General features: G+C 35.0%; 1 protein-coding gene across 17 annotated transcripts in view; it reads right to left on the bottom strand.

Annotated features, from left to right (window-relative positions):
• Positions 1–25,914, bottom strand: part of fnbp1b (formin binding protein 1b) — an 81,353-nt gene that overhangs the window by 26,900 nt on the left and 28,539 nt on the right. For 16 of the 17 annotated variants that reach the window (XM_089123633.1, XM_039659568.2, XM_089123629.1 and 13 more), the window contains exons 2-8: positions 19,370–19,485; positions 15,581–15,631; positions 15,318–15,465; positions 7,670–7,732; positions 6,032–6,136; positions 468–596; positions 95–241 (exon numbers count right to left, since the gene is read on the bottom strand). In XM_089123633.1, the coding sequence (XP_088979759.1) occupies positions 95–241; positions 468–596; positions 6,032–6,136; positions 7,670–7,732; positions 15,318–15,465; positions 15,581–15,631; positions 19,370–19,485 (759 nt within the window). Of the gene's footprint in view, positions 1–94; positions 242–467; positions 597–6,031; positions 6,137–7,669; positions 7,733–15,317; positions 15,466–15,580; positions 15,632–19,369; positions 19,486–21,721; positions 21,927–25,914 lie in introns of those variants that run through there. The other variant, XM_089123631.1, reaches the window with a different exon arrangement.

Here is a 25,914-nt window from a genome sequence, read left to right as displayed (position 1 = left end):
TTCCACAGCCTTATTTTCTCTTCTATTAAAACTGTACCTGGGCTGTGGCGCTAGACCCGGTCGAGAATGAGACTGTATGAGTGTGTTTACTAACGTTCTTGGGTTCAATGGATTCGGCCACTTGTGTCATTCCATCCAGGCATTTCCCGATGATGGGCAGAATCTGTCGGTCGACCTCGGCAAACGTTTTCAGCGACTCGCCCATTCGCTCTATTCTCTTCTCCTCCATCGCCTGGATCTTCTGCTCACAACACACACACACAGAGGTAAAGAGTTACTGTGTGTATTTCTAAGTACCGTAGAGAGCTACAAAATCAGCAATTGCACCAGCATTTCGGGGCATGTACGGTACGCTGTTAACTCATTTGCATAATTCAGCCAGTGCATGCAAATAAACAACAACATCAGTAGACAGAATTCATTCTCAGTGGATGTTTCTATGTGTGTGTGCGTGTGTGTGTGTGCACCTGGAAAATGTTAGGGATGATGGTGTAATAATGTTCGTTCTGTTCCTGGTTGAACTTCTGCAGGTATGAGGAATATTCATTCTTGCTGTCAGAAGCCATCTGGTGTCTCATCTGAGCCTGCTGCCGTGCCTGAGAGAGAAAGAGAATGAAATATAATTGATTTTGCATTGCAATATTATTCAAATATATAGTACTTATACCCCTAAAAGACACATAAACCTAAACACATAAGGTGCGTCCCAATTATGAACTATTCTATGCTGTTTTGTGTAAATAGTGCGATTAGTGTGTTCACAATAAAAAAATCCAAATAGAATAAGAACACTTTAAATACCCGTATAAATAACCGGAAAAATGTGTTGAATGTTGGACACTTCATGAATTATCTTTCACAGCTTTAATTATGTAGGAGAGGGGCTTCAGACTTCGATGTTTAACGACAAAATAACCTTATAAATTTCATACCCTGTATGGATAAGTTCAAAAAAATCTTTGCGTTTTCCCACGTCTGTATGACAAAACATTCCCATTAAAACTAGAGCTGTCAAGCGATTAATCGCGATTAAACGCATCCAAAATAAAAGTTTGTATTTACATAATATATGTGGGTGCACTGTGTATAATTATTTTGTATGCATATAAATACACACACATGCATGTGTATTTAAGAAAAAAATATTATTTATATATAAAATATTTATATTTATATATAATATAAATTATATAGTATATAAATCTATATACAGTATATACATGAAAATATTTCTTAAATATATACAAGCATGTGGGTGTATTTATATATATATAACATCATTTTACACAGTGCACCCACATATATTATGTAAATACAAACTTTTATTTTTGGATGCGATTAATCGCGATTAATCGTTTAACAGCCCTATAATCCACTCATAGTCATAACCAATTAGATTCTAATTATTAGAACATATCTGATGTTTAATATACAGATATGCGGAATGAGATTTTTGACCAATGAGATTTCACGGAGGGCGGGGCTAATGATGCAGAAATTAACAAAAAGACCACACGCAATATTGAAAGTCTCAAAGACTTCCCCTAAACTCACACACATACAAATATATGCACATATGCAACCTCAAAATACACATTAAAATGGTTCCTGACTCACACATCAGAGTATCATCACCTTAAGCTTCATTCACATAGACGTATTTATAACTAATTCACACTTAAGTGTCAAAAAGCAGCTATGTCGTACGAGTGAAAAGATCAAATAAAACTAGACTATATAAACACCCACTGCTCAAGAGCTCTTGTGGGTTGAAATAAAAAAATATGTACAAATGCATTTTAATGCACATCATTTAAGTGAGAGAACGATACAGAGAAAGCAGAGTCATGTTAACCACATCCTGATGCGATTCTAGGAAATCACACTGGTTAACCTGAGGTTCAGTGTTGCCATGGAAACACACAGACTCCACTCTCATCAACAGCAGACGAGAGAATAAGCGGATGGGAAGTTTAGAAAATATACCCTAAAAATTACATTTGCTCTCACTGGAAATTTATCCAAAAAAAAAAAAAAAGTCAGACGTTTTTACAGATTTATTGATGCAATTAGACTATTTAGATAAAAATGAACTATGCCATATCACTCACTGCTTGTGCATTACAATACGTTTAAGAATATTGTCTTAAAAAATCTTTACATAATATTTATAATTTAAAATGTATAAATATATAAAACATAATTTTATATATTATCATTTATCTTATATTTTATTTTTATATTATTATTTATATTATTAAGATGTATATAAAATATTTTTTGACATTACATTTAAATATTCTTATATTTAAGAAAATACATTGCAATGCACAAGCACTGTGATATGACAAATAAAATAAATACATATTTATTAAATCTTAAACACAATATATACATATACTGTATATATATATTAATATTAATTATACATATTAAAAATATTACAATATTTTTAAATACAATTTAAAACTAATTTAATTTTTTATATTGCTATATTATATTAAATAAATAAAAAAACAATTTAAATATTTTGTGAAACTCATGTGGACACAGCAAGACGACCAGATACTGATGATTCCTAAACACACACAAACTGTAATATGGAGAGCTGACATTTATATATAGGCCAGCAGAACAGAAAGCTTTGAGATTTACATGTTTAAATATTCATGCCTGGAGCGATGTGACTTGTGGGGTAGAAGCGCAGACAAACTTTAATCAAGCCTGTGATTGGGTGGCCGTTCAGCAGGTGTGTCGTGTGGGCGTGGCCATGGCTGGACAGGAAGCAACAGTGTCCTGACACACAGACACACACACGCACACACACACACAGACCTGCCACGGTGCACCTACCTTAAGGTAACATCGCTTTACGGCATGATATAAAAAAAAAATATACAAATTAGTTAGCTTAGACTACTAATGAGTTAATGGTTAAATCTGCACCGTATCATGACAGCGACATATCTAAAACTAAACGCTCGACAACACATCAGAGTCAAACAAGACGCATCAAAACCACAACACCCTTGAACACACAAACACACACTGGCTGCATTCAGAATGAAATGCAGGCAATACTGCTTCATGCACACTTCAATCGTAACTGTATCTATATCATATTGTAACTTTCAAACTGCAGGACCTTATTATGTTGTATGTTTAATTCAGTGAGTGATGTCTAAATATGTCTTCACTTTTGGCAGTATGAACTAAAAAAAAAAAAAATCTATAAATGAGTCATAAAAAAGATACAAATTGCGGTTGATATTTTAACTTGCATTGTAGGATGCATTTCTGCATTTCTCTGGTTATATATGCAAAATTCAAATAAAGTAGACAGTAAATTGCAGAAAAGGCACGAATTGTACAGTAATATACTATGCTGAATGCATTTCAGACACTCTCTTTTGTACCTTGACTGACACTGACACATCTGTCTACATTAAAGAGGACCTATGCCCTTTTACAGACTCTTAATTAATTAATTTTGTTTTGGGGAATGACTGGAATAAGTTTTCACACTAGAATGTTTTTTTTTTTTAAGTAAATATTGCAGCTCCTCTCTTCCCATTGACATATACACTAGACGTCACCTTGGGGTTCTAAGCATGCGTCCAAACCGCCGCCATCTTGGAACAGGGGTCTTGTCATAGGAAGTAGCTAGGTAACGCTGCTATCTCTGCCTTTACTTCGAATTAATTGATGGTAGCAGATTTTGTGCTGTGTATGATGTTCACACGAATGAAATCTGAACTAGGAAGGTTTTTACGTTTTTTTTTTTTCTGAAATCAATGATAAATACATGTCTGACCGTTGGAACTAACCAAAAAAAAGGGGAAAATCGCATTCACGATGATTTATGGAGATTTTATTTCCGTTAGACCCTAGTCTACATTGACGCTGATGCATTAAAGTGGAGGGACTCCCCCGTTCCAAGATGGCGGCTCTATTGACGCATTCGTTCTAATGAACAGCCGTAGCCAAGGCGACATCTAGTGTATATATATGCTCTCTTCCCAGTCTGTCAGTAACGCTCTGTTTAGTTCCTGTCTCTATGAAGCCCCTCCTTCTGAAAAGCACAATGTGCTCTGATTGGTCGGCTGGATAAGTGTGTTGTGATTCAGTCACGTGATTATGATGACGTGTGGAATTCAGATGGAGGGCAGGGAGTGAAGAGCAATGGACGAGATGGAGGAAAATCCATACTGTACTACTTTACACGCTATTACAAGAGAAAGAAATAAACAAAAAAATCAAACATGTTGGATATGATCCTTACGTTATGAAGAGGAGCGATTTTTCAACTGAATTTAAATATTTTCCATATTTTACTTTGACCAAGTCTGGAAACATTACACAAACAGTCACTTAATTTGTATTAACTCACCTTTGACGAAGTGATCACTAACGTTACACACACACACTTTCCCATTAGGCTCCTCCCGGCCGCAGACATAGGTTTGCAAGCCGTTTTTCCAGAGTTTTTCGATCAATTTCTTGCATTTCCCCCTTATGAACAACAACTTTTGGTAGACGATCAAAACTCCGCTTGTGGTTTGATCGATTCAAGTAGCCATAAATGACTCAAAACACAGGCATTTTGAGTTTGTTATAGTGCTTTCTAAATACAGGAAATGACTTCCTGCCCTCCATTTGTATTTTGCGCCATGGCAACGCAGTGGTGTGACGTCATATGAAAACAAGCTATGAAGTGTGTTTCAGGAACGTCACTCCCCTTACAATAACCTTGACATTTAACACACTACTAACTAACTCAACCAGACCCAGTCCCCTTTATTTTGCATATGTCTTGGGCTGGAAAATTGTGACGTGTTCGTTCCAGGAAGAAATCTCAAAACGTACAATGAATGAAGACGTTTCAGGGAGTTCAGAAACAGTGACACTGATATAGAGAATAACTCCCACTGGAGGGACTTTTCAGACCCATTTAAAAAGCATAATAGGTCCTCTTTAACAGATCTGCAAGTTTGTTTGTTTTTTACATGCATTTGACTTTTCGGAGACACTCACACATGCTACCTAAAAGATCTCGACTTCCTCAGTATCTGACCGCTAAATGACAATAACACTCAAGATTCTGGACTCCTGGAAGCAGGCGCTCTTTTCCACATCTGAATACTTTCTCTTTGTTCTACACAAGCTATCATACAGACATCTGCCGAGCACACGCTCTGGAACAAAGAAAGATTAAAAATGAGCAAGGCTCATCGAAAGCGCAGGCGATGTTTCCAGTCCTGTGAGACTCCACAGTCCCACACACACGCACACACACGGTCGAGTTTCAACACAATGCCACGGCAGCAGTGTGAGACAGTGAGGGATGTGTTAAGATGAAGTGAAGAGAAAAACAGACACATGTGAATCACTGGAGATGTATCACTTATTAATTTTGTATAAATTAAATAACACAAATAGAGGTGATGACATAAATGACATCATGATCAGATGAATTACAGATCTATAGATAGATAGATAGATAGATAGATAGATAGATAGATAGATAGATAGATAGATAGATAGATAGATAGATAGATAGATAGATAGATAGATAGATAGATAGATAGATAGATAGATAGATAGATAGATAGATAGATAGAAAGATAGATAGATAGATAGATAGATAGATAGTCAGATAGATAGATAGATAGATAGATAGATAGATAGATAGATAGATAGATAGATAGATAGATAGATAGATAGATAGATAGATAGATAGATAGATAGATAGATAGATAGATAGATAGATAGATAGATAGATAGATAGATAGATAGATAGATAGATAGATAGATAGATAGATAGATAGATAGATAGATAGATAGATAGATAGATAGATAGATAGATAGATAGATTGATTGATTGATTGATTGATTTGGTGGATTTCTCTTCAGGATTTTGGGTAGTGTAGATCTTCACTAGGAATTTGGGTATGATTTTTTTTTTGGTGGTTTCTACATAATTATATTTGATCAGGTCAGCAAACAAACACACACACACAGCCGGTCTTACCTTCTCCACGTCTGCTTTCGTCACGTTGATGTCTGCGTCCATCTTCTCAAAGTACTGCTGGGCTCGATCTGCTTCTTTACAATCCCGCTCAAACTTTCGCTTACACTGTGCACACACACACACACACACACACACACACATGTGTTAAAACATGCATAGGTCTAGATGAATGTACTTAGAGATGTTATTCTGATGCAGAACATTCACATCTTAATTAGCACACTCTCACATGTAACCGCCAAACACATGTGTGTGTGAAGTTCTGCCGTACAATAAACCATCATGCAAAATCACATTGTTTATTCTTCATCTCTCTCTTGCACTCATTTATTTGAAGGGACAATCAACATTTGTGTCCACACTGACCATTGAATCACCCGATCACGCAAACACACACAATGAGATCATTCTTGCACACTGACACACACAGGCAGTGCTCTCTTCTCTCTCTCTCACACACACACACACACACACACACACACACACACACACTGAATCAACAAACACAGCCAGAAGACGGCTAACAACAACACAATCCATCTCAAACGCCACACACTCTGCAGACAGTGGGCGTACAGAGTAAAGTCGTGATATATCCTGTCTGGTTCAGTGTCTGTGAAGTCCCTCTGATCACTCACACACACACACACACACACACACACAAACACATAATCGAGTCTGACACCCAAGTTTAGATCACTTCTCTAAAGAAAAATGACCATGGATATCTTTTTTGGTAAGACCATAGTATTCATTGATATACTTTGACGTAAAGCATGATATGTGAACATGCAAATCATTCAGTATACAGATAAAGTTTGATTAAATATAAAAAAAACATACATAAATACAATAATAATGTTATAATATTTTAATATTATAATTTAATTTGTATTAAAATATTGTATTGAACAATACAAAATTAAATACATTTAGTAAATAAAAAATAAATACAGTATTAATGATATTTTTATTTATAAATTAATTATTTGATTCTATTTTAATAATTTAAATATAGTATTGAACAATGCTAGTTTAATCAAATTTAAAAATTACAAGAATAAATAAAACATTAGTGTTATAATAGTATGGTATACAACTTAAGTTTAATTAAATATAAAAAAAACATACATAAATACAATAATAATGTTATAATATGTTAATATTATAATTTAATTTGTATTAAAATATTGCATTGAACAATACAAAATTAAATAAATTTAGTAAATAAAAAATAAATACAATATTAATAATATTTTTTAATTTATAAATTCATTATTTAATTCTAATTTTATAATTTAAATATAGTATTGAACAATGCTAGTTTAATCAAATTTAAAAATTACAAGAACAAATAAAACATTAGTATTATAATAGCACAGTATACAGCTAAAGTTTAATTAAATATAAAAAACCATAAATAAATACAATACAATATTCTCATATTTGTAATAAATATATATATATATATATATATATATATATATATATATATATATTAAACTTTTTAAATATTTTAATGCATTATTCTGTATTGAATAATGCAAAACAAAAGCCTTTTCACTTAGGCACCATTGTATATCAAAGTATCGATTTTTTCTGGATTATCGATTCATTATTGATTTTGGCTGAACTCACCGACTCCAGCTGTTTCCAACTGGCTTCGACCTGTTGCTGTGCCTTCCGTCCATCATGGAAATGCTGTGAGAGAGAAAGATGTACAAAATGTTGTTGATCTTGTTCACTTGTTCATCACGATTCATTAAGAGTATAAAGCACATAAAAGCAAATACACATTTCCACAAGAAAACGATAATGCACACAAATTGCACTTTCTCTGTTCAGGAGAAGTTCTAAATTATGATTCAGTTCTATATCAGTTTTGACTCAGATATTCTTCCTAAAATTCCATAAAAAGAGACTAGGATTATTTGAGTCAGTAGATGACAAAGCTAAAAAGTGTTCTTATTGTTAACTAAAACTTAACGTATTAAAAAAAATGTCCATTGAAATGAAGCTGAAATAAAATATAAAGTTTAAACTTAAAAAAAACTTGAAAATTAAGTTGTACACTGAAGTACTAAAATGACTAAAACTGAAATAAATATAAAAAACAAATAGTAAAATATATATATATATATATATATATATATATATATATATAGTAAAAATATTGTTTAAAAAACAGCTAATAAAAATGAAAAGACAATTCCTAAAAACCAACAAATGATAACTGAAAATATTACAATAAAATCTCATTCAAAATATAAAAAACAATACAAAAATAACACTGTTCAATAAGATCAGTTTGAGAATTTGATGAGAAATATTTGAGACACTGTTGAAAGATTATTACCGTCTTTTTTACCGTCTGTCAGGTAAATGTTTGTGTGTGTGAGTGTGCGGCCAGGAAGCCATATTGGCATGTTCTGTGTGTATCCTGTGCACGCGCGTCGTCACACTCGAGGCCGTGTGTGTGTTTCTCTCAGCGGCTCCTCTTGGCCTCAGCACTCCAGGGAAAGTGTTCGCTTGGCCAACACTCAAACATCTCTCACACAAAGAGCTCAGTGTGCCACACAGATAAAGACCTGCTTCTCATGCAGGTCTGAGATCAGCTGAAGATGCCAACAGTCATCAGCTTAATAACAACACATGACAACTTAAAGTAGACTAACTTATATAGTCATGTGACATACCAAATCACAAACATGTTTTGCATCCAGAGATGTAAAGAGTACCTGAAACCCATACTTCAGTAAAAGTACAGTGAACTTGACTCCATTACAAAATACAAGTCACTAATGAGTAAAAGTCTTATCTGAGAGTTTCTGTTTTTAAAAGTACTATTTTACTCGTACTGAATGTAGGCTCAGCGATGCACTAGTCCTCAACATCTAAGAGGCCGTTTACACGACACCGCTTTCAACTCAAAACAGAAAACTTTTATGTGCCTTGGTCGTTCATTTACACAACTACAGCGTTTTGGGAGCCTGAAATCGCAACCGGGTTTCGAAGTGCCAGTTTTTGAAAAAGATACTGTTATCCTCTCAGTATAAACTACAAAAACATGAATTTGTGGAAACAGTGACTTCACGCTCATGTGTATTACGTGTTCAGTATATTGAGAGTGAGGACTCACATGCCGATTAGGGCGGGGTCTGAGGCAGTCGGCCATGATAGTAGGAGGCGCTATCGGTTGCCAGGGGCAACGCCTTATACCAGATAGATATATCTGAACCGCAAAATGTTTTTAAAAGACACTTTTTTTAATGACGTACAACTCGAAGTGACAGGCGAATGTCCGATCTGAGTCATATTAGATTTATTTCCACATATGAATGAGTCCTGAAACATTAAGTATGACTGAACTCTCGCAGTTTAAGGTTTGGGGGTTTCTAAGGCCCCGTCCACACTACTGCATTTTCGTTTTAAAAACAGAGACCTTTTGCTACATTTGCACCTCCCGTCCACACTAAAACGGAAAAAAACGAAGACCTAAAACGGAAGGGCGAACGGAACGGAATCTCCGAAGGGCGTTTTAGTGAAGACGGGACAAAACGGCTCAATGATTGAGTGTCATCAGTCATGACGTGTCCTTCCCTGATTTGTCAGCCACCCATCACATGGGTCCCCGTAAAAGTTCCCCCTCGTCATCGGTCCACCAGAATAAATCTCTAGTCGACATTTCTAATCTTTGCAGAAGTAGCTAACGTTACTTTCTTCTCCATCAAATCTGAGGAATAGTCAATCCCTTTCCTGTTCACACCGGCACGCATGCCCATGTTGGTGAATGGTCACATAATCCGCGTTTTCAGTCGTTTTAATGTGAACGGAGATCAATTCTAATACGCAGATAAAACGCAGGTGTGGACGGAGATCGTATTCGTTTTAATTCTCCGCAAACAAATATCAAGCTGCTCTCTCTCTCTGTCGCTACTGCTCTCGGCCTCACTGTCGAAGTAACCATGACAACGGATAGCGTATCCTTCCTAGATGGCGAAGCCTTCCCACAATGCAATGCGGAGTGAACCCCTTGACGTCACGTAGTGTTTCTTTACAAAGTGACATGTTACTGGCTGTTACTACAGTGTTTTTAGATTTGTGTGGAGAGCAATCACGTTTCTTTTGTAAAAATCCAAATAAAACCGAACATCTCAATATTGCAATCAACACAACCGCCTCTTAAATGTCTACAAACACTCAGTGAAGCTCAAATGCTCAAAAAGGGCATTAATAAACCAGATATCCTTCAATATATCGTTTAATCAATTAATTTACATTTTACTTTAAATATTCCTTATTTGTCACTTTGGATAAAAGCATCTGCTAAATTAATAAATGTAACATGTCATTAATAAATTGTACTTTTATTTATTATTTATTTTAATTACAAAAAAATAACAATCCTTAGTAATCCTGAAAAATGAATTCTAATGTTGTGTGTAAAACACACGGACACCTGCACTGAATGTCAGATGGTCAGATTAGACTCAATATCCTGTTTACCACACAGAGTCAGACTACATAAAATTTCAGCAGAGCATTAACATCAGTGTAATCGCACAACACGACACTGTCCTTTACCACTGGAATATAGAATATTGTTGAATGTTAAATATTTTACTGTATTTGAATAGCACGGTGTATAGGGTTCCTATGACAAATGTAAAATACTTAGTTTGTTAAATGTGTCAACTACAAATCATGTGGTTTCTGACTTCCTGAAGACTAAATGTACATTTTGTGGTTCTGTGACACTTTTAAAACACTGATCTTTTTATTTGAGAATATTTACCGTAAAGTACAGCTCAAAAGTTAACACACCCCTTGCAGAATCTGTGAGAATGTGAATATTTTAACAAAATAAGAGGGATAATACAGATTCATACAGAATGTGTGCTATTTTTTATTTAGTACTATCCTAGTAAAAGTAAAATTTGAGCAGCACTGTATATATATTTATATTTTTTTTTTTTTAATTAATTTTATTTAGAATATTCCTATTTTATAAATTATTTATAAAATGAAAAATATATATTTATATATTTTAGATAAGTATTACTTAAAGGTGCATTGCACAACATTTCTTGTTAAAAATACCAGATTTACATAACCCATACATGCTTAAACAATTGCCTGATGGGCTGAATGAGCCCTTCTCTGATCACTGCGATTGCCTCTATAATCCTGTACAGTAAAATAAATAAGAGGGATTCTGGAAAGAATTTGAGACTGGGCGTGACGTCATTTGACGTGTTTCTATAATAATATAATCATAAGTGGATACAGTAAGCACATAAAACAGTTCAACATGGCGACAGATGGAAACAAAAACCGAAGTTTTCTACTACCCCCGATTTCCCCTCACACACACATAAGTGTGTAATTTACTCAAATGCCCTTCCTTTCATATATTTTAAATGATTTATAACTTTATTACCTCTAAAGACATTCTAACTGATGCTCCTTTGATTATGAACAGCTCGTGCAAGTGTGTGTGTGTGTGTGTGTGTGTGTGTGTGTGATCCATGAGCGTGCACACCTCCGGTTGCAGTTTCACTTGTCGCCAGAGGGGGCATAGTTCTGCAAAAACTCAGAGACTTGCGCAATGCACCTTTAATTACATTTTTATAATAAATATTAATGAGTAAATAAGTATAAAATAAGTATTTTAAATTTATATATATATTTCTAAAAGCCACTTTAGTCAAAAATAAGATAATAGTATTGAGTGAATGCTATCCGCACAAAATAATAATCCGCACCTTTTCCAGGCACTCAAAGCGCTTTAAATAGAAGGGGGGAATCTCCTCAACCACCGCCAATGTGCAGCTCCACCTGGATGATGTGACGGCAGCGAGAACACACACACCACACACACCAGCTTATGGTTGAGAACATAGTCATAGTATACCTTCATCAAATACTTTCACTTCAATCTCACTAAACCCCAGCCTCAGCCCATTCAGAAATGTCGGTACTTAGGTAGAAACCTATACATAAGAGCCTGACAAAAAACAATATATTAAAGAAAAATGTTAGATGGTCTTTGTTAAAAAGGCTTTTGACTTTAGGAAGATGTTTGGATCTGTGTATCATGATCTGCTGCTTCTCTGTACTGACTGAACCAGAATCAGTGAAAAAACGAGTGAATGAATGAAAGAGTGTGAATGTGATCAGTATTCATCACTGAGAATCTTGGCTGAATAAGAAATGCAGGCATGCAGCGTGCGAATAAAACCCTATAGAAAGCATTATGGGTACAAACCCACAGTCAGTCAATAGTGAAGGAGTCCAGTTGTGTCTAGCATAGCGATCAACGCTTCACAGTGCGCTTTCACAAACACTCAAACACACGAAGGTATATTTATCATTATATTATGGTATATACAGTTCATATACACAAAATGCTACGGCCCATTAAAATAAACTTAGAAGCGGAAATCTACACTCACAGCTGATCTGGATACAGTCTTTACTATTTCATCCTATCAGAGGAAGTCAACCTGTTCTCAAAGAGGAAGTTGACCTCTAGCCGATTAAAAAGATCACGCTTCACTGTTAGAAGAAAAAGAAAATAAATAACAGAGAAAAATATGACCTGATGAACAGATGAAAGAGACAAGACTGAACAATACTGTGCTACTTCAGAGATTATTTGAATAATTTATGCTTCAAACACACACACACACACACACACACACACACACACTGAAGATAAATGCAGACTTGTTTCCCATGGATCAAAAACAGGACAAAGAAAACAGAAAGCAACAGATCTATCTTGAACAATAGCAAATGCACTGACATTATAACTCTTCTATTATGCACAAAATAAAATATAAAATTAAAAAAACATAAAACATTTTTGAAATTAAAAACAGAATAAGATAAGAAAATAAAATTAAGTAAAATATAAAATCAAAAAATCAAAAAATTAATTCAAAATAAAATATAAAACATTTGTTCAACTAAAAACAAAATAAAATGAATTATTTTAGATAATTTAACTTTTTTTCTAAACTATTTTTATATAAATGTATACTATTTTATACAATTAATAAATTAACTAAAAACACAAAATAAAAAATTAAAGTATTTGTTTCAACAAAATATTTATTTATTATTTATTATTTGTATTTATTATTTGTACAATAAAATATTTGTTTAACTAAAAACAAAATAAAATTAATTATTTTAGATAATTCAACTTTTTTTCTAAACTATTTTTATATAAATTTATACTATTTTATAAAATTAATAAATTAACTAAAAACACAAAATAAAATAAAAAATGTAAGTATTTGTTTCAGAAAAATAACTGAGAGCACTGGCTAAATTCACGGCAACGTCCGGGTTTCAATTTCAGAAAAACCTGCTCATGACCGAAACAAAACTAACTGAGGTTGGTCACTTTGCATGTGCCAGTTGTCTCTTCATGTCCGAGAAGGCATTCCTGGCCTGAAAACGACTTAATGCTGTTAGTCAAAGACAGTCTGCCTATGTAAAACCAGTCAGGCCTTTGTCATACAACAGAGTACTTTTGTTTCTGTTCTTCTCTTGTTCAGCTAGTGACTGAACCTGGATCAGTCTGAGGAACTAAAGCAGCACCTCTCAGGTTCGGGATTTATCACATCCCAGAATAACCTGAACTACTGCTCGGGGCCTACAGATGGAGCTTGTCTCAAACACACACGGCCCAGGCCCAGTGGGTGTACAGCCTCTTCAACAATGGGTTTAATAGAGATTTACAGTACCAGACCATATGCTGTCTGGATTAAAAGCGTGAAAAATCTGAGCAAGACGGTTTGTCATTAATTCTCCATTGCAAAGTGCATTAACTACAAAATAAATACTAGTTTTACATATATATATATATATATACTCATACTATATACTCAAATACAGTATCCAAAAATGGCACGTGTGTCTCAAAGCGATGAACAGAGGTAGACGAAAGAGATAGACAGACAATTAAAGCGAGGGAAAGAGGAGGTTTATAAAACAGGAGAGAAGCAGCATTCTGGGAAAACGGCCAGACAGACACCATGGAGCCCTACTCGGTGTGTGTGTGAGTGCTGAATGCTGGGAAATCGGTGTTCTTCAGGTTGATACTAAAATGCCTTCATCTTATTAGATAAATGAAAGATGAACGTTGTGTTCTGACACTGCTCATGTCATTAGTTCAGCTCTGTCTGGACATAAATCGTGGAGTCGACCACCACGAGAGCTCAGTGTCATTCTGGTGATGTTTCTCATCTGTGTGTGTGTTTATGTGGAATGATGAAAACACACACAGACACACAAATGAGAGTAATTCATATACACAAACCAGACACTTTCAGTCTAAACACACAACAGCAGCTCTATTTATGGAAGTGAGGGAGACAGAGTGAGATGTGTGCTATAATCGGACAAAATAGGATCTTTCAGAAGAGAAAACTGTCCTAATAACTTATATACTCGTAAAAAAATAAGGCAGTATATTCACTGTAAAAAAAAGAGTTGAGAAAACTTAAAAAGTTTAAGGCAAACAGCTACAGGACATTTTTGAGTTCTCTCAACGTAGGGTCATTAGTTGTACAAACGTTTTCATGTTAAATATTTTAATAAACTTTAAAAACAGAATTTGTCAAACAAAATGTGAGTTGGATTTTTTTACAGTGTTGTTTTAAAGTCCTAAATTAAATTATCAATATTATAATTATATTAAAGTAATAATAATATACTAATGTAATGTATTAACAATATGTATACTTATGTATATAATTTTAAACATAAAATTAAAAAAAATATTCAAACGATTATAAAAAGTCATTATATATACTTATATCTAATATTTTTAATTTTATTTATACAGATAAAATATATATATAATAATGTGAATAAACTTTATATACATTTATATACATTATAAATATTATATACATTTATCTAAATAAATTCCTTGATCATTAGGTCTTTATATATATTATATATATTTTTTATACATTGTTAAATATATTGAGTGATTAAAAGATTAAGGGCTTTTCTTAAACCAAAAGATAATTTTATTACAATTTACTTTTGAAATGAATAGTTTATTGATTATTCACTTAATCAGCAAGGAAAATACCTAATAACCTTGTGTGTGTTTAAATGTAGTGGACGGTGCCACGTTATTCACATCCTTCAGAAAGTAATCCTAACAAGTTTTCTCTATTTAATAAACTGGAGTATTAGACAGGATTTTAACCAAATTGCACATATCACAGCTGTAACTTTATCTGAGCGATCCTTCACTCACCGATTTCCTCTCTGTTTTGACTTCCTGTGTGTACCGCGTGAGGTCAGCGATGATCTGTGATGTCATGTTCTCTCCGATGACCTCATGCTGGCCGGCGTAATCGTTCAGCTCGTTTAGCGTCGAATAAAACGCACGGCACCATGTGTACCTAAAACAGGAAGTGACATCATCAATATAAGAAGTCAGGAATCTATCTTGACTGGTAAAGTGTTGATCCATCTGGATTTACACCAAACAAATCTAATATCAAAATGTAAACGTACTTGTTCTCGTCTTCCTCTTTCTTCTTAGGCTGGTATTTCTTGGACAGGTTCCTGTACAAAATTAAAGAAAAGCAAATGACTGCATATGTTTGAAATACTGACATGCTTCTCATACTAGTTCTACAAGTACTTCTATGAGGTTCACTACATCCAGGAATATTATACGATATACTGATATATTTTTTTTACTTTTTTAAATGTGCAATATACAATCAGTACATGCTGTGTGTATAACCATATCCCAAAATGCAGTGATCAACCTGACTTTTTATTTTCATTAAATGCACAAATCAACCATAAGTAACCAAAAGTAAAATAATCATTTTATTTCCAAGAAAATAAATGGAAATAATACAGATGAATCAATTAAAAGTATACATTGCTGAATAAATTATGCAACATAATCTAAATGTGCAGTAACACACTAATGTTTGAATTAAATACCATGTATACTGTTTCACATACTATAAAAATACATATTCAGTGTATCCTCTGCAGAATGCTAATAATCAGTCATTTGAAATGTTTATAGACCAATCAGAAAGCTCAATTAAGAATAGAGACCGATCAAAAACACTATATTAGTACTAACAACCAATCAACAAATTCAAATATGAACTTCAGAGAACTTTCTGGCTTTGACCTTTTGCATGTTTTTGAAATGAGTGTGAGGCTCAAGGCCAGTGTGTGGAAACTGTGACACAAATGCTGTGTTTCTTTGTAGCCTTTCTCGTCACAGCCAGATGTTATTCTCTTTGTGTTCTATTATCAGCATGTATAAATACTGAACGTCTGCCCGTCATCAGTGCCTCGAGGAGGGTGTGTGTGTGTGTGTGTATGTGCGTTCCATACTGCAACTTGCCGAAGGGTAAAATACACACACTAAAATAAACACACACTCACGCACACATGACTCCTCTTGTCCCCCATCAGCCCTTCTGTCACTGAGTGTCTTCTGCACATATTCTGTCTGTCTGTCTATCTATCTATCTATCTATCTATCTATCTATCTATCTATCTATCTATACAGCAAAATCCCCAGTGTTTAATGATGATTGAGTATTATTGAAGACACCTGATGGTGTCACCTTTTCTATTTATTCATCTGGCTGTTATAACTCATGTACAGCAGCCAAACAAAAAAAAGTTAACGATTTAAGGGTCAAGAGCCCAACTAAAGTGAACACTGATCACCATAATGGTAACTTGAAATTATGGTTTTCTCCTTCATTGATTCTGCTTGTTAGTTGTCTTCAATAATGCTCAATTATCGCTCAATTATTTATTTAATTATATCATTAACTTTAACATTGCTTCAGTGTTCATTTAACACTGAAGTTTATATAATTCACACTTTCAGTTAATGTAATACTGGGGATTTTGCTGTGTATCTGTGTATCTATCTATCTATCTATCTATCTATCTATCTATCTATCTATCTATCTATCTATCTATCTATCTATCTATCTATCTGATAGTCTATATATCTCATAGTCATATTCATGTATTTTTATACCAATTGTGTTTCTCTACTGCGCAACATTACGTGCCACAGTCAGCAACACTGCAATTTCCCTCCCCGGAGAGACTTACTCTGTTCCTGTCCAATATTGACTATTATCTTGGCAAATTCTCTTTCTCTCTCCATGCTTGCTATACTATTTGTGCGCGTGTGTGTGTGTGTGTGTGTACATGCATGCATGTATGTTTATGAAAACTAGTGCTAGTTGATGTATGCATTACCATAAATATATATATCATGGGGGAGGGGAGGCAAAACTATGTTTTTTAGTTACCATTATGGAAATGCCATCAAAGCCAAATTTAAACACCCTGCTTTATAAATAAGAGATGCTCAAAAGAATCAAGGTATTGCCGCAGAACTTTATTTTGTACTTGATTAAAATGTATCAGTTTGTTCATTTCATCTCAATGTGCCCACAGAATGCAATTCAATCATGCAGTGTATTCGAGGTTATAAGTGCAGTTCATGACATCCAGTAACAGACTGGTGTGTGTGTGTGTGTGTGTGTGTGTGTTAGACGGCTGAACCCCTGCTGCGTCTGGGAATTAAAGGGGTTTCCCACTGTTATCAGGAGGGGGTTGATGTACAGTCAGTGTGTGTGTGGATGTGTGTCCTCCAGTGTCTGTGAGCTTTAAATCCTATCACTGGAATGGGGGGTGGGGTCGAGGCGCGTGATTGGCCCGTGTAAATGTAGGTCACCAACGAGGAAAACCATGCAGACACCTTGTTACCAGGGTAACCTGCATTTTCTTCCCAAATTTAAACACACACACACACACACTGAGAAAATACAAATGTTGCCCTTCCTTCCTGTATCCTTGAGCTGTCAGCAGCAAGATCACATCTGTAATTAGTGTGTGTGTGTGTTTAGCTGTCTGGCCTTTATTTTCACACGAATACACTATAAAGTACAAGCAGCTGCACCTGTGTTCATTTGTATGGACACGACAGACGCTTTGCAGGGGTTACAGTGGGATTTTGGTTGTAGCCGAACCCTAAGATCTGGTGGTGATCCTGGTGCAATATGTGAGATGAGACTTGACCTCTGACCTATTAATCCCTTAAAAAGTTTTCCACCTAATTACCTATGTTAAAATAAAAATTTAAAAAAGCCTGATCAGACTTGTCTGTTTACTGATTTTAAATTGGTTTTCACCAGCTTGGAAAGACTGAGAGTCCAGATTAAACCAGCTCAAACCAGCAAACCAGCTTAAAATGGCATTATCTGTCTTTCTAAGCAGATATACATATCACTAGAAAGCTAAATAAATACACACATAAGCATATGTTGTTACGTTTATGAATATTTATGAGTGCGCCATGCCATTCTTTTGCATGTTTTGTTACATCTGCATGATAGAAGCATTGGTAACACTAAAATAAGGTTTCATTTGGTAGCCCTCAATCGGGTCATAGGGTCCGACCCCAATCAACTTTTACTTAACAAAAAAAAGGTTCCCTTCATCTGAGTGGAATAAGATTTTGTGACTTTTCATACATTATCTATCTATACACACACACACAAAAAAAAACTGGGCTTGATTCGGTTGTTCTGAAGGTATGTAAAAAAAACTGTTTACACTTCTGGTCTTCGGGGTCAATATGACCCCACATTGAAATGAATGGGAAATGTGAAAAAAACTAAATATATTTTCTTCATGTGTCAAAAAAAAAAAATCTGGCATAAATCTGAACATTTTTTCACAGAAATGAAGGCCTAGTCCTAGTGCATAAATGCAATGCATCATAAAAAAATAACATTTCACATGCTAATGCTAAAGCTAATGGTTTAAGTGAGGAATTGTGTGGTATATGGATACAAAAGTACTTTATATCTCCAAAAACACAGCATTAATGAATAGATGAGAAGTAAACAAAAAAAATGATATATTAGTTATAAAAAAGTATATTTTTTGTACAATAACTCAATCAATTGTTGGGGTCGTATAGACCCCGAAGCCCAGAAGTGTAAACAGGAAACGAAGATCAAACAATGAACAATATTTCTACAGCATTTAATAACATTTGTTAATGTTTTCAACATTTCATAATACGTTAAATCAAAGATGGTATCTGTTGACATTATTGCACTGTGAACTAATGTTACAGAAATATCCTATTCATATTTGTGTTGACTATGTTGTACTAATTCTTACTAATTTTGCAGTATAATATGCATTACGAATATAGGCAAATATCTAAGGTCAAATATATATATATATGTATATATAACTTTAAATCAGTGAGGTTAATGTAATACTCACCTGATCTGTCTTGCATAGTTAAGCTCGATCTCTGACCTTTCCTTCACAAATTTGGTGTATTTTTCCACAAAGTCGATTCCCCACTGTGTGTGCTTTTCCAGGTTATCAAACTGATCCTGAGAGAGACAGAGAAAGAAAAATATGTTAAAGTTGGCGCAAAAACACTGAAAACTGATGTTTCAACGCCTTGAATCAGTTGTTGAAATCAAAAAATGTTCCACACCAAAAAAGGTTCACCGAAAAGGCAGAACAACACATGTTTGATGACAGCAGCCAGTGCAAGGGGTCACAAGCAAAGGCGTCGCTCCACTGAGGTCAACGGGAAGTGGACAGGAAGAGCCCATCCTGAACCCACTAGACTTTAAACACGTGAAATCATCAACTTTAACTTTGGAACGCAGAAAAATGCATTTTTATTGGGAGATACGAGGGACGTGGCCACAGAAGAAAGCATAATGGCTAACTTAGACCCCGTGTGCCTTGATAGCCAATCACATTACAGCATTGCCATCACTGAATTTCGTTCATAGTTGTGCGACAGTTATCACAGTTTGGGGTTTCGACATCACAGTTTGCGGATACCATAAATGAAGCAGATAAAGTGTGGTAAACTGAATCATACCTGTCACACAAACATGTTAAATATTAGACGATGGGATGTCTATTTAAATAATGATACGCCATTTTCACACAAAAGCCGTTTATTCAGCATAGCGAAGCCTCTCCTCCATTGACATCCATTCAAAAAAAGGCCTTCCCTGCTAACCTTGCCTTTAGGGATAGTTCACCCAAACATGAAGATGTTGTCATCAATGTTGTCATTCCAAACCTGTATGAGTTTCTTTCTTCTGTTGAACACAAAAGAAAATATTTTGAAGAATGTTGATGACCAGACATTTGACGGTAGCCATTGACATTGATTTTTTATTCTAACCAAATCAACTTTTTTCGCAAATCACTTGCTTTTCACTTTCGAATTGGCGAATCGCGATCACACATATTCTATGTCGGGAGTGGTGGTACTGAACGCAGATTTTTCAAATAAGATATTTTGTCAATATTTTGGCTAAATCACCCGTCATCATCCTGTCAGTCATCTCTTGTCATGTGATCAGTGAAATCGGACACTGTGATGCGATTCTGCGGTGTCGCGGTGGGCAACTATTGTAATCGCTGTTCGGCCGAACACCATGTAACACCAGTACCATCGACTACCGCAGCAAGCCTCCTTGTGACCGCCCCTTAATACTGACTTGAAAGTGAGTACTACTGTGACAAAAATAATGAACTTTTTAAAGAATGTTATAATTTTAGTTTTTTCACAAGTGATATTTCTAAAGTACTAAGTGCAAACTTACATAAGTGAAACTATTTTATGTACTTATGCAAATTATTGTACACATACATTGTGAAATGCATAATCAGTGTAATCACAATCAAATACAAGTGTTTCTAGTTTGGATCATCTACTGCATGTTTGGGATGTTTCTCAAGTTTTCCTAACACAAAAACACAAGAAACCAGGTTTATAGACTGTACGGTCGAAATCTTGTGAATACTATAAGCGCTATTATGTTTCTGGGATACGTAATTAATATTAATAATAATGAAAAAAATGTTATCTAACCTTATCAAAGGCAGTGGCACATTACATCAGTGATGTTTAAGTTAATGGGCCTGAAAGTTTTCTTCTATGTGTCTTAATATGCTGTGGTCATCAACAGATGATATATTATGAAGGTATGATGACGAGGAGTTTGTGTCAAGTTTGATTTTTTTTCTTTGCAGATGATTTCCGGTAAAACCTCTTTGCAACACACACATACACACCACAGAAATTAGTACAAGATTCAGACGCAATCAAATTTTACACCTCAACTAAAACTGATCACTCATTTTGAGACGTGACAGGCTCAAGAGCCTGATGCATGCTAGGTTAAATATGACAGAAAATATTTAGACTTTATGTTAGGGTCCCTCTAAACTATTTCAGAATTCCTTTCAAATCACATCACAATGGAAAATAAAGGTTCCAATCAGAATACAAACTTGATGTCATAAAAGAGCCTGTTTAGGAACAATGACCTTCTAATTCTTAAGAAAATCCATGTAATGAAAACCCAGAAACCAAAACACTGATTTGAAGAACCTATAATGAAACAAAGAACTCAAGAAAGCAACTTAAGAATCCCACACATCCAAAATGTGTCTTGACAACCAAACATTGCTTTCCCAAACCTAAAAACCATTCAAAACCCCATTCTCAGCACAATGAAATCACATTACCAGAACTTAGACAGAAACTACGCTAAATAAAACCCCAAAGTGGTACAGCATTAACGCTTCAATCACCTTCGTTTGACTCCAGCATCCCCCCATTTTCTCTTCAACCATATCGAAGTCTGAAGAATTCACCAGATTTCCACTCACACACTCGAGAGCATGAGAGTTAGATTCAAAAGAACATTTCACTTTCTCCTTGCGAAAGAACTAGTTTAATTCATGTTCGTGCAAACCGTCCGCATGCATTCAGCCAGCAGACAGGATGAGCGCGCAAACCTTTGTGAGTGTGTTAGTGTGCACAGGATGTACATGTGGGTTATGATCTGGGTTTCTGCACTCCACATTAAAAATTTGGTCGATTATTTAAAGGTTCTAAACCCATATGAAGAAAGACAATTTTTTATATAATCTTTACATCGCTATTTTTAAATTACAGCAGTTGAAACCAAAAAACTGACTTCAAATGTATGTAATTGAATTATTAATTAGATTAGTTAAGGGATTAGATACAAATTGCTGATTCATCTAATGAAACAAGAAGTATTTGTGAGTGAGTCATTGAATCATGAATCATTGAATCATTCAGAGTCCCTACTGCCAGTGTGAATGCAACCAGGAAAATGGCCCAAGGGGAACATTTAGTTCTCAAGGGACCGCTAGTTCCTGTAACTCAGTTCCTATGACAACAAATGCCCCTAATGACTGAATTTTCATTTCTGGTGAGCTATTCCATTAAGGCTATTAAAACTAGCAATGGAAGAATAGAGCTAAGAAACACACACAGTGCCAAAGTCCCCTCTCAGCATCTGGGTAATCCAAATTACCTAATACGATTAGCCAGCCTCATTTAAACACAGATCACCTCCTCTTACACAACCCAGTCTTTAGTACACACTACAAAAGCGGCAGAACCCCAGCAGCTGAAAGGTTTAAAGAGAGCAAGACGAAAATCTGCTGTTTGATCGCATATAGTCTTGTGGTTTTGATCAGTGAGTTGGCGTAGTATGCAATAAACGGATGTCTGGATGTCTAACATTTTCAGCAATGCAAAGTAAGACGTCTATGAGGTGCTCCAAGTGCAAGTCTATAGATCTGGGGCTATATGAAAGTTCATATCCGAATTCTTGACTTAAAGGGATAGTTCACTTTGAAAATAATTTTTGATATGTTTTAGCTTACCTCAAGGGCATCCAAGATGTAGGTGTCTTTGTTTCCACAGTATTTTCAATTTTGATATTTTCAGGTCAAACCGTTCTTGTCTGTCAGTCATATAATGGAGGTATATGGTCACCACCTCAAAGAGCATGCACAGAGAAGTCCAAATAAAACATGATTGAATGACTCGTAAATGTAAGTACGCATTGATGGCCTAAGACACGAAACGAGCGGTTTGTGTGAGAAAACGAACGATATTTATATTGAAAACGATATTTATATCGTTTTTACCTCTTGTAACCACAACCACGTACAAGTGATCTGAGCGCGCAAACGGCAGAAGTGATCTCTCGCGCAGTTGCTAAAAAAAAATTCAACGTTGTCTGTTGATATATCGAAATCGTCTTCCATTGCGATTTCCTGTATCTAAATATGTTTAGATCTTCACAGTGAAGGATAACACGTCTGAAATCTGTGACGTACACGCGCGAGAGATCACTCCCGGCGCTTGCGCAGACCAAAGCGCCCGCACCCTCCGATCACTTGGACGTTAAATCATGTTTAATTTGGTCTTCTCTGTGCATGCTCTTTGAGGTGGTGACCATAGACCTGCATTATATGACTGACAGACAAGAACGGTTTGGTCTAAAAATATAAAAAATTAAACTACTGCGGAAACAAAGACACCTACATCTTGGATGCCCTTGAGGTAAGCGAAAACATATCAAAAATATTAAGATTTGAAAAAGCTCTATTTCCTGAGCAAAATGACCATGGATCCTAAACAGACAGGATAGGGTGTTTCTGTGATACTGACCCTGCTGTCTAAACTAGGCCATGCACGATCTATTTCTTTGAAGATGCACCCAAAATTGAAGAAGTGCTGTTAATGTGGGCAGCTTTTGAAACTCTCGAGAAATTAAAAAAAAAACATCAAAACTTGACATCAGCTTGGGAAAGTCCCCACATGGAAAATTTACATATTTTTTTTACATCTAAAAATAGTTTTGGGCTAATATTAAAAGTGAAGGTTAGGGTTTGTAATGTATCAGTTTACATGTACAGATATTTATTAGCAGACACTTCTATCCAAAGAGACAACAACAAAAGGATTGAAACAGCAGATAGCTTAAGGTTGATATCACAGTTTTGACAGAGATACAGCTAGACACCACCATTAAACAACAAACCAAATAATTTCACCGAGAAATACAACAAACACAACCACGAACTACAAAATTTGCAGACACTTCGAAATATATTTAGGTTCTAAAGCATTTCTTAATGCTAGTTTCAACATTTACTAATACATTATTAAAATCAAAGTATCTGTTGATATTATTTAATAGACATGAACTAATAACTACTTGTATTTTTATAACAAAGATTAACAAATAGACTACTGTAACAAATGTATTGCTCATTGCATTAGCTAATGTAAACTAATAGGACCTTATTGTAAATAAAAAATACCTTTCCTCTTAAAACAGAACATAATATGATATTTGGTTATGCAATGCAGCACAAAACGATTAGCATAATTCATTTACCCTCTGAATCGACAACATATTAGTCCACATATTTCTGAATGATGGAGTGGCCCCCATCTCCACTGCGCTCAAGCCAGTTTCCACCAACTCCTAAAGTCAGAACTGAGCCAAAAACCAGTGTCAGACTGTCCACCTGCACAATCCTCCAGTCCGAGTTCGTCTGCCTGCTCCAGTGTGATAATGGTGGATTATAATCCAGATTCCTTCTTTATCCACAGATTAAACCCCTCAAACCAGCATAAAGCAGATATATTGCACATCTGGAGCCGATCCAATGAGCGTCTGGCCACCAGATTTACAGTAGTTCTACGACTTAATTCAAGTCCAGACGTTAGCAATGACCAAAGATGAATGCAACATACATCCTGGTGGCAAATTTCCTTTCATATTTACATCCTGGTTTTTAACAGAACTTTCTATTTAAAGCAACATTCAAATTAGGAATAGGTCAACAACAAGCAGTCAAGCGTTTGGGGTGGCGCTACATAGAATTTAAGTTTTAGATTTTGTAAGCATTGAAACGTTTTCTAAACATTCCACTTGGGTTGTGCGCATGTTAAAATCTTTGTTTTTTTTTGTTTTTTTTTAATCTGTCATGGTGGTTTCATGTCTCATGTCTTCCCTGTCTTTTCAGGTCAGCTGTTCCCTGTTTTGTTGATTAGTCTCTCCAGGTGTTTCTGATTAGCCACGCCCCCTTTTTACCTTGTTTAGCCTGTTTGTCAGTGAATTTATACCTCTGTTCTCCAGTTGTTGTTTGTCGGTCGTTGTTTTGTGTAGCTGTTTCTTGCCCCTGCTTTGAGTTTGTGTCCTGAGTTCTTGTTCTGTTCGTTTGCCTTGGATTACCTGTTTGTTTGTTTGTTTGTTTATTTATTTAATTAAAGTGTTTGCATTTGGATCCTGCTTCCTCCTTCTCTACTGTGGCGTAAGTTACATAAACATACCACAATGTTCCTAAAACTGCAAACATACGGATCAAACATTTTAACACTGGAACGTTGATTTGTAATGGTCCAATTCCAAATTGTGTCGTTTAATGTATAGAACTACAGTTTCGTAAACTACATTAACAAAGATGTTATTTTATTGTAGTGAAAATCTATAAAACACTAATATATAATAATAATAATATAGTTTTGGATGGTAAATCGTAGATAAAGAAGTATTTTATACATTTTCAAGTTCTCGCAACATTCTGTGTGCTACATTTTACAAGTGTAATGTTTTTTTAACAAATTTTTAATGTTATATTGGCAAGTGTAAAAATTCCATGTTTACAAGTATGTTCTTTTAACAAGGCACTTAAAAAATTGTGGCTCATTAAAACATGTAGAAAGAATTTCAATGTAAACTATAAATAATTGCATGGAATTTAATGTGGCAATTTAAAGGGTCACTCACTCCACCCATTTGCATTAAGCTTTCCATTGTTAGAAACCCAGTTATACTATTGAATGGTCGTGCAACACTCTCTCATTTTCCCCTGAGATGAGAGAAATACGCTATTTACCTTTTTCACTTCCTCCTACAATGACGCAAAAATCGTCATTTTACGTCATT

The sequence above is a fragment of the Pimephales promelas genome, chromosome 19 (genome assembly GCF_988280905.1).
Source record: "Pimephales promelas chromosome 19, fPimPro1.hap1.1, whole genome shotgun sequence".
NCBI lineage: Eukaryota > Metazoa > Chordata > Actinopteri > Cypriniformes > Leuciscidae > Pimephales > Pimephales promelas.
This window is presented reverse-complemented; position numbering and strand designations above follow the sequence as displayed.